The sequence below is a fragment of the Coptis chinensis genome, chromosome 4 (assembly GCF_015680905.1).
Source record: "Coptis chinensis isolate HL-2020 chromosome 4, ASM1568090v1, whole genome shotgun sequence".
NCBI lineage: Eukaryota > Viridiplantae > Streptophyta > Magnoliopsida > Ranunculales > Ranunculaceae > Coptis > Coptis chinensis.
The window spans coordinates 26,959,068-26,969,629 of NC_141459.1; the positions used below are offsets into that span (position 1 = coordinate 26,959,068).

General features: G+C 34.3%; 1 protein-coding gene across 1 annotated transcript; it reads right to left on the bottom strand.

Annotated features, from left to right (window-relative positions):
• Positions 1-262: 262 nt before the first annotated feature.
• On the bottom strand, positions 263-10,469 carry LOC147502963 (UV-B-induced protein At3g17800, chloroplastic-like). The gene is made up of 4 exons (XM_086604666.1): positions 10,165-10,469; positions 9,986-10,077; positions 1,985-2,121; positions 263-400 (listed from the first exon to the last, which is right to left on the bottom strand). The coding sequence occupies exons 1-4, from the start codon at positions 10,467-10,469 to the stop codon at positions 263-265; spliced, it is 672 nt and encodes a 223-aa protein (XP_086460792.1).
• Positions 10,470-10,562: the final 93 nt, after the last annotated feature.

A 10,562-nucleotide genomic window follows, 5' to 3' on the forward strand; every position in this document is an offset into this window, starting at 1 on the left:
CAAAACCATGATAAACGTTATAATTTTTTTCAAAAAAAAAAATATGTATATATTTGAAAACAGACATTTCACATTGAATTGGAACTGTAACAAATATGCACCTAAAATATAATCCATTAAAATTCAAATAGCATTCATAAATGCTAACTCCATTGAACATTCCAATAGCAAAAATAAACATATAAGACTTAGGTAATCAATAAATAAGTATTTAATAATATACAAATTAATGGATTAGGAAAGAATTGTGACCAAGTCACATTCACGTCAAATACTCGTGATTAGTCTTCATCATAGTTCGAAAGGCTTTGACATCTATCCGAGGTAGAAGTCTTCTTGCTGGCCAGAAAGTTTCTTGAGAATGAAGCTCTTCAAGCTTCTTCTCCTCATTCAGCCAACACTACAAGAAAAAAAGCTTTATATCACTGTTAAAAACAGTCACAAAAAGTCTTTTGTCACTATTTTTTTTTTCTAAAACCGTGACGGAGTAAGAGTCATTTATTTTTTTCCCAAACCGTCACAAATATTTGTTCCATACTAGCCTCTCTCTACCATAAAAAATGGTAATAACTGCTCAAAAACCGTCACAACAAATCATATAATTTGTGACGGTTTTAAATAAACATTTATGCATTCATCCTTTTTAACGATCATAAAACCATAAAAAACAGTAACAACTGCTCAAAAACTGTCACAACAAATTATATAATTTGTGACGGTTTTAAATAAACTGTTATGCATTCATCATTTTTAACTGTCATAAAAAGTACCATTAGTCATGACGGTTTAGATAAAACAGTGATATAATATATATAAAAACCCCCAAAATTGGAGACCTGCAATAAACTACACACCTGAATAAACTACATATCTGGATATGATCCATTAAATTTCAAATAACACTTATATATATTGCTAATTTCATTGAAACATTCCAATCCCATTGGATAACCAATATATATTTGTACTTAATCGTAAAACGTAATGAAATAAATAACACATTTCCAATCTAATTCATATAAATATAATCAGTCTAATCCAAATCCAAATGAAAAAATAACCTAATCTCATCAAATTCAATAACCCACATATATGTCTTCAACCTTATGGTTTATCTTCATCTTAAGAATAGTTCATAATACATTCTTGAATAAACATAACAAAATCCATTCGAACTTTCATCCTTGTCGGTGAAAGTCTTTTCATTGCTAAGATTTTTTTATCTGAAACATAAGAAACATCATTAATATATGAAAGATAAAACACGGTTGCTAAAGAGTCCATACTTTTATTATACTTTTACAAAAAACTAGAATCATATTTTTATTACCAACATAAATCACACAAAGAATTTGTTCATAATACATAATTTATTCACAAAGAAAATAATAAATAACTCAAACACTTGATTTAACATCAAGTTTCATAATCTAATAATAATCCAATTTACTTAACCAAAATAGTAATCAACCTACGAAACCAATCCATAACAAACAAACTTAAGCGAGCTACCAATGCAAGTTTGTGTTTACTAACTCTTTCCTCCATCGAACGTCACTAACTTATAACCTAAGAAACAATGTGAAAAAGAATATGTTAGTTTGTTTAATAAGTAACATTGCCTTACCACACCCCACACCAGGTGGGAGCCTCGTGAGTGTTTCAAAAGAGCAAGAGGTGGACTAAAGATGAAATTGAAAAAGGAAGTCGAGTCATCGAAAACTATGATGAGATCAACTGTTACCATTGGCCTTAGAGAAACTCTCATCTCAAGTTGAAAATAATTTTCTCCATATAAATAGTTTTAGATTACTGTGCTATCTCTATATGCTAATGACACCCTTTCACACCCTGGACAATATTTCTTTTATGTACCAGTGGACAGGTGACCAAGTTTATCATAGCTGAGATGTCATTATTATCCTCTCCCATTATGATTTATCTTCAATGATTAAATATTAAAGAGTAGATTGAAAAATGATACCTTGCGAACTTTGGTGACAGGTACTCTGTTACTAGCAAGTGTGTCTGCAATCCACCCTCCTACATTTGCGGATACTACCATTGTAAGCCAGGGTAAAACACAGAGCATGCCAAATTTGTAAGGTTGAACTTCAAAACCTAGAGCAATGAATCAAAACCAAAAAACCAAAAACAAAAGAATATACTTCATTCAGATAGTACATTTCATAATGCATTATCAAAAACAAACGGTTGCTTCAATGCGTCTATAATTTTAGATTCTCAATTATCACTACACAAATTAGATCACATTATACCAACAGATAATAAATCTAGCATCAATCAAGTATTACATAACATATTAGGTGATTCTAGGTTTCAAGTCTACTACAACTCAGATCATGCCAATAAGCAAGCTTGCCTTAATTTAAGAACTAATAGATATTATTCAAAAATACTTTATGTAGAATATAGCAAGTAAAATATATGAAGCGCGATTGCGCAATAAACACGCAGAACACAACAACAGAGAAAATGCTTATAAGACTAAAAAGGCCGAGCCTGCCAAGGTAATGCATCAAGACATCAAGGGCCAAACCTAGTGACAACTTATGATTATTTTTCCCCCCAAGATTTTTACAGTTATTTATTACCCCATTCCCTCCCTTTCTAGGTTAGGGGACAAGTACAGGGGAAGTAAAACTGCATGGAGTCATGTCCCCACATCATCTTTCTTGACTTTATAAACCTAGCATACCAAGGTTACATACTAACCAGGAAACTTTGTATCAACACTTGACTTTGTAAATTAGTTCATTAGGGGGAAATTAGCTATAACATAAAGACAACCAATACCATAGGATGGTTCTAGTTAGGTTCATGTTTGCATCAACCCAAGTGTATAACAAATCCCAATGAAGGAGAAAGATTAAAGACAAACATATATAACTAATCCAAACTATCTGACTTTCAAGTGACAATAAGAATTAATATCAATAAGCTAAAAGCCAAATCGAAGCCTTAATCTTGTCCTTCAAATAATACAAACTCTGAATTGATTGTTGCATTCAAAGGGGGTGCAAGACTATTTTAGAAAATTTACAGTGATCATAAATTTCAAGTCAATGTAACTGATGCAAACCAAAGGGAATCAGGTGCAAGACTACAATATTGGCTAGGTGGTTGATCCTTGGGTGATGAAAGGAGGAAAACTTTAAGTACAACAATTATGATTCAAAGCTCATGCATCAAATTTCTGCCAAAAGTAAAGTAAGAAGGAGAATCCTCCCCAGGCCACACCCACCGATGAGAGAGAGGTCATGTAAAGACAAAGATGCGGTTTTGAAGTAATCCATGACCAAAATACTTATTCAGTAAGTGAAAAGTATTACATTCCTATGCTAACATTTTACGCAAGTAGGAAACCTTATAGGAGTTATAGGTATACTATAGCCACTAAAGTTTGTAAAGAACAAGTGAATTTATGCTGCAGTGATAGGGAGGCAACAAAATCGAATTAGACACGTATGAGGCATGAGTTCAGAATAATAATAAAAAAAACAAAATACAAACCTATATGAAGAATAATGTGCAAATATTTGAATGCTAGAACGGGGAAAGCTATTTTCAGCCATACTTGTCTTGTCCAAAAGCTTGAAGCGTATATGAAAACAAGTTCTCTGTTTTGGCCTTATAACAAAAAGGACTTTAACCCGGCCATTTCATGTAAGGCACCGCCAACACGTCTTTCATCAATTACAAAAGAAGTCCAACTAGTCAAACAGCAAGAGCCCTCACAAATTTAGATTAAGAAACAAAGAATGCATAAGACCCTATAAAAAAGTTACTTGACATCGGGATCAATAACCTTAAGACAATAAAAGGAAGCCAGACCATTACCAATTACATTATACCTAAAATGTGTTACAAGATCTACCTCGAAAACAAAACATCCACAAATGGATGCCACTTAACCATCTTTACAACTGTGCATGCCCTTGCAACACTTAGACACATTCAAATTCATACCCAGGGAGTACTTCCTAGATGCAAACAGAATCATACAAACCACATGTAGCAAGACTAACTGTGCCAAATACTATTCAAAATGGACATGTGAGTATCTCACCCAAAACAAGATAAGTAGATTTCCATCTTGGAAAATAAACCTCAACGGACTTGTACAAAGGCTAACTAAAAGGTCACCATGCAATAAGGATCATCCAACAAATAATTACTATGTTCCAATTGGCTTCCAACAAGCAAGGATTGATAGATGAAGTGATAAAAGAGCGTAAAATTATTTGTAGTGTTTACACGCTAATTCAATTGTCAAAACCATCCATATAGTTGATGTATTGGAAGTAACAATGGCATTATAAAAAATCAAATAAAAATAAAAATGGAAGTAAAATAACAAAGGCAATAAACTAACTAGAAATGAAGTGAAATTTAAAATCAGGATGTTAATAAACACGAAAGTAAGCTATGCAATAGAAAATACTAATTTAATTTCATTGAGGTTCTAGAATACTTAACGACATAAGGTTTTCTCAGGTACACTGATTTGCAAATATTTCTAAAATCCAACAAGTTAGGTTCTTCTTACAAATTAAAACACAAGTATTAGAAAAGTCAGTAGAGGACTTCTCACTTCTCATGAACACATGCAATCTTGTCACTGCCACCACGACCGCATTGAACTAAAGGATTCACATTCGATTGCAAGAACTCCTTTGCTAAAGCTATTGCTACCTTCCTCAGTTTGAAGTTAAACAAACCCCCTATCAGTTTGGTTATCGTAACTAAAACTATTAACAAAAGGATTATTTCCCTATCAAGTTGGAAGTGGTATTACAATGGTAGGTGCTACAATGCAAGGACATAAATTTTGGTTAGCTGATATTTATGTACTTTTGAAAGTGCACGAGTCTAGGCATAAAAACTTGGAAACTTAGAATAAGGCAACACATAGTAAAGCATCTCCAATGGAGTGATCCTGGAGTTGAAGATTTAATAAGTTTAATAAGTACAAGCCTGTGTAAAACCAAAACCCAAGAAAACTTTTGTGGCCTAAATAAATAATTTTTTTTTAAAGTTAATGCATCTAGGTAGAAAAATTGAAAGCGTGGCACAACCCAGCAAAAACACAGCCACAGTAAAGCTCCTTTAATGGACTGCTCCTAATGATCGTTGATAAGAATAGAAGTGTGAGAAGACTGCATAGCAACAACACTCATGTTTAGGGAGTAGCTAATGTTATGTGTTATGTGTAACAGAGAATGATCAGATTTATATTAAGGCTCAGGCACTGGTGTTAATTACAATACTCATCTTCTACTAGAGTTTTGCATGATAACATTCAAGTTCTTATTATGTACAAGACTCTTGTTACTAAGTGCAGCTGAGTAAGACCACGTGCTGGTCCATTCTCCATTCAAATCGAACACATGGGAATGAAAGGTCTATCCTAATCATCAAAACTGATCCCATTTTAGGACCGAACCACCTCAAAGAACCAGTTTAGTCAATTACCCACCCACACAAGAACAAACAAGATAGACAAAGAATACAGGGTCCAAAGAAACTAGATAATGAAGCAGATTGTGGGATCTTAGAGATCCATAATTTTCTTTTCTTTTTAGTCGTGACAAGAAATTTACATAGCAAAAAAAGTGATAAGGAAAGACAATGTGGAAAAAAATTTTAAACAAATATCAAGTGTAATTTGTTCGAAAGTAAACACATACATAATAAGCACTTATGTAAGGAATTTTAGCAAACAAATGGCGGTTATGATTTATCATTTGCAATCACACATAAAAAAAAACTTTTAAGCAATGAATTTATGACTATTTTAAAGAGATTAATGCAAGAAAAAGGGGATTTTTTAGAAGATCAGTACAATCATTTTCCAAGCTAAATACAAAATTCAATGTACACAAAAATTGAAACTTTTCCATTGTATAATTCTTAACCTAGAAACAAGTTACTAACACAAAAAAGGTGAAGGAAAGCTTACTTGGGAACAGATACGATGACTATAGCAGTATTGTAGCCTCAACGAGAAATAATGGTGGCTGAAGAGGAGAGGGGAGTTTTTCCATTTTCAGTTCATGATTGAAGAGAGATGGAGGGGGTTTCTATTTCGTGCGGGGGATTTTTGGTTCGTGAGGGAGAAAAATAGAGATGAAGCAAAATTTAAACCAAGATAAAAAAAAAACCCCTTTTTTAGTAGTGAACAAATCTGCCATTTTGGCGATAAATGAAAAGGATAAGAGTACCTTTTAATTGGAAGATTGAGCAAGGAAGGGAGGCGTGAAGGAATCTCTCAAAGAACCCAAATCAAAATCTAGCAAAAATAAATAAAAATTCGTAGTTAAGAAATCTCTTTAAAAACAATACTGATTCAAAAAGAAGGAAGAGAGAGAAAGAGTACCAGATCGATGAAAACTATAACCCTGGAACAAAACAAACCAAATATCAATCCGATTTTTTTTTCAAAACCCAAGACTAAAAATTTAGGTATTTGTTCCTGCCTCTAAAATTTTGCTTTTCCTTTCTGAAAACTGAGCGGACATATTTGAACTTTTCACCAAACAAGGGACGAGTAGTTTTTTTCATTTTTGTTTTTCATGGTACTGAAGTATTTCTGGAAGTGTTGGAACATGGGCTGTGTTTCTAAGTAGTTTTATTTAGTGGGCTCGCGGGACCGATAAATACTTGGGTATAAGTTTGTGACATAAAGTCCGGGATATGTTACTGTTTTGGGGAATGGTCACAAATAATACTCTGCACACACATGTACCTTTTCCTATAAAAAAAAAACATATGTGACAGTTAAGATCTGACAATCACAAAAAACTTTATAAAATAGTCACAAAAACCCTTTTATGCTATTTGTGACCGTTTCGAACAGAACAGTCACAAATAACTTTCTAAAATAGTCACAAAAAGCTTTTTTCTACTAGTGCAAGTATCTACTTTACCCGACGGATGAGACGATGGGGCAATTGATGGTATCAACGAAACATCAGTATAACACCCCGCATTTTCTTTTATTTTCCTATAATAGTAATAATAATAATAATAATAATGAAAATGGATAAAACAGTTATATGATAACTATCAGCTTAGGGATAAAAGTCCCGTAAGTAACTAGATAAGTGTTATCCTTGTGTTTCGGTAAGGTTTTTAAAACTAATAAAAAAAAATGGTGTTTTCTCACGTAGAGTTTCTTGGGGAAAAACACAGCGAGAGTTTTAGAAAAAAAAAAATAGAGTTTTACTGAAAAGGTTTTGAACGAGGAAGATCGTCTTTTCGTGCGACAGTCGACGTCGGTCTTTTGGGGTTTTTCGCTTTCGGGAAGCTGTTCGGTTTATAAACAGTGAGTAATCTGAAGATGTTTATTTTTAAATATTTGATTCTGCTAATCATATCCGTAATACTGTTTTCCATATTTGAAGATCTTGTAAACTCTGTTAATGGTGTCGGTTGTTAGATACAAATCTTGAAGTACTATAGTATATAAAACTTTGACGAATTAGAGCATTGAACTATCGAAGCATTGACACCGGTTGTTAATGGCGTCGCCATCAGCACCAAACCGTCCTATTACTTGTTGTGTTTGAATTATGTTTTATTTGATTTGATTATGATTACTGTAAATGTCGAGGTGAACTAGGTAAGTATCTATGGGTCTTAGTGAGTAAATTGACTGCGATTTGTTGGTGTAGTGAGATGTGGGCTGTCGAAGCTTGGAAGGAGCATTAATGGCGTCGCCTGTTTAGATTGTTGTTTGAACTCTTGTATATTAAGTTGTATTTCTTGGTTTAGTGTTGGTTGTGGTGGAAGGGTTAAATACTAGATTGGGTGGGGTTGTAAAGCTCCAGAGAAGCCATTAATGGTGTCGATCTCGATTTTTTTTCAGTATAAGGAAATCACGAATTGTTGGTATAGGTACATGGGGTTTTTCTCCAGGAACCAAACCGCTGGGTTCATATTGGATATAGATGGCCGGTGGTGGCTGCATAGGTGGTGGAGGCGCTGGTGAAGGGAGGAGGAAGAAGGAGAAGAAAATGTGTGTTGTTGTTTTCTTTTTAGCTAGGCTTGGGCTTGGGCCGACATGTGGGTTTAGATATTTTAAACTTTAGATTTTCATTTTTGGACTTAAGTTTAGACTTTGGGCCTTAGGATTTGGGCTTTTGGGTTAGAGGAGTTTAGGTCTGGTTGACTGCTGTTGACCTAGCTGGTTGACTGCTTGTTAACCATTGGCAGGTTGACTTTGACTATTGACCAGGATTGACTTTGACCAGTTGACCCAATTTGACTTTTACCTCGGATTATGATTCGGTCTATTAGGATAGGTTTAGGATTATTAGTATGCTTGAATTTAGGCTAAGACCTTTCTAAATATACTTGTGTACATGTAATTACTACTCTGTGATATGTTAATCTTTTATGGTACACAACGTTATGACACTTATACATCCATGAAATTAATAACGCGTAAACCAAAAATACAAGAAACAAGATACTCCTTAGTTCTCTGAAATAATATATACAATAAAGTTCAATAATGCGTAAACAAATTTACCGCACTCTTTTAGAACTCTCCACGCCTCAAGTTTTGGAATTTGAGTTTTATGACTAATGATGTCATATGTTAGGTGGGCATTTATTGAATGTGCCATAAATGGCCCGTTAGCGTTATATGTGGGTATTCATTGAATGTGCCATGAATGACCCGGGTATTCATTAAATGTGCCATGAATGACCAGATTGTTTGGACTGCCCTAAAGAGGAACTAAGGTATTCGCCTTGCGGGTTAGTTGTATTCCTTGAGTGTACGGGAATGTAGGTTTGGGTATTCTTTGAATGTGGCGGGAATGACCTAGGGCATTCATTGAATGTGCCATGAATGGCCCGTTAGTGATATGATAGGTATTCCTTGAATGTGGCGGGAATGACCTAAGGTATTCATTGAATGTGCCATGAATGACCTGAGTTTTTGTGCCCAAAGAGGCTGTGAAATATATGTATGAAAGCCCAGAGGTGGCTATGATATTGTGGTATTCGGTGGGAGAGAGGCACACAGGAATGTGTGATTTGGCAAATGTGTGGAGTGCAAATCGTGGAGTAGGTACTAAAGGGTGGGTGTATAAGAAAAGTAATTAATTAATTGATAAAAGAAATTGATTTGATTATGCGAGTGTGTTTGGGCTTACATTTGAATACCTATAGGATATTTATATATGTTATATAAAACTTCTAACTTTCTTTTGCAGGAGGGTAGGACTTAATAATATTTTGTACAGGGACGCGGTCCTACCCTAATACAGTCGTGGATATCGGTAAGTTTTAGTTCAATTACTTAGTTATTAAAACAAGTTATTATAACGAGTTAATAAGATGAGAGTCTTGCTTGGGAAGAAACTATGCCGGTTGAAATGACGAAACTACCTTTCTTCTAAGCTGAGAATGATTATATTATGATATATTTAAGGTGTTAGTTAGATAAGTAAAGATTGGAAATGTTTATATGTGGTTAGTCTACTCATACCAGCAAATTCTATTTTGCTTACCCATGTTTGCTTTGTTTTGGCAACGTGGGTGTGTTCTTGGGAACATAGGTGGAAGGTAGTGGAACCGCGGCATGTGATTTGGATTCTTGCCTGGAGTAGTCCGTTAGTCCTTTTATTAGGTCTGATTCGTATTCGAAGGATGTAATAATGTAGTTAATTTTTTTTAGCATGACATGAGAACATGGTAGTGAGGAATTTTATTCAGAGAGTTTGTTTGATGTTTTATTTGGATGGGAGGTAGTTTAATAAAGTGATGGTGGAAAAATTATGGGGATTGTGCAGTTTAAGTTGATTCTTTTATGATATGGCTGTTAGGGTTTTGTATGTGTTGTATCCATCCTGTCATAGTCTGGGTTTTTAAACAAGTGAACATAGTGATGTTTGAGATATTTATATTTCAAATATTCACTTTGCTATTGTTTAGAAATTCGGGTTGTGACAATCAGCATCCACAAACTTCTGCACAACTAATGCATACAATATCTCTTCTAATGCCTTCTTCCTCTCATTCGCCTTAACCTCATCAATTCTCCTAAAGTTTTCACAATAATAACAACTTTAAGTAAACCCCCAACTACTCTATCAATTCAACTATTGCAAATTTAAAAGTAAAACTAACCTGTAAAAAATGAGGTCCATGCCAGCGAGAGATGGCTCTTCTTTGGGTGTAACTTTCTCAGCATCACGATCAATTTGTAGCTGTTCAAGCTGTTGATCAACAGCAGCAGGAACAAGATGGGGATGACTTTTCAATATCTGGGATAAAAACTGTCCAATGGGAGACTCTAATCGAAGAGGCGCAATTGGCGAATCAGCCGAAGCAGATGAAGCTCTATCAACAAAGCTTCTTCTACCTCCAAATGCAAATCTCCTCTGCCCATTATTCGGGACCGCAATCGAACCACAATATTGTTGTCCATCCATCAAAATAACAAACTCAATACAATAAATCTCAAGTAAACAATAATAATAATAGTAGTTAAACTACTGACCTTCATTAATCCATTAGAAAGATTG

Bases quoted from the DNA above. Each gene is read 5' to 3' on its own strand.
- LOC147502963 (XM_086604666.1), bottom strand. From the start codon at position 10,469: ATGGATGGACAACAATATTGTGGTTCGATTGCGGTCCCGAATAATGGG. The intron at 10,078-10,164 runs GTTAGTTTTACT...TGAAAACTTTAG, and splicing joins ATGGACCTCATTTTTTACAG to GAGAATTGATGAGGTTAAGG. The intron at 401-1,984 runs GTATCATTTTTC...TTTTTCTTGTAG, and splicing joins CTGTCACCAAAGTTCGCAAG to TGTTGGCTGAATGAGGAGAA.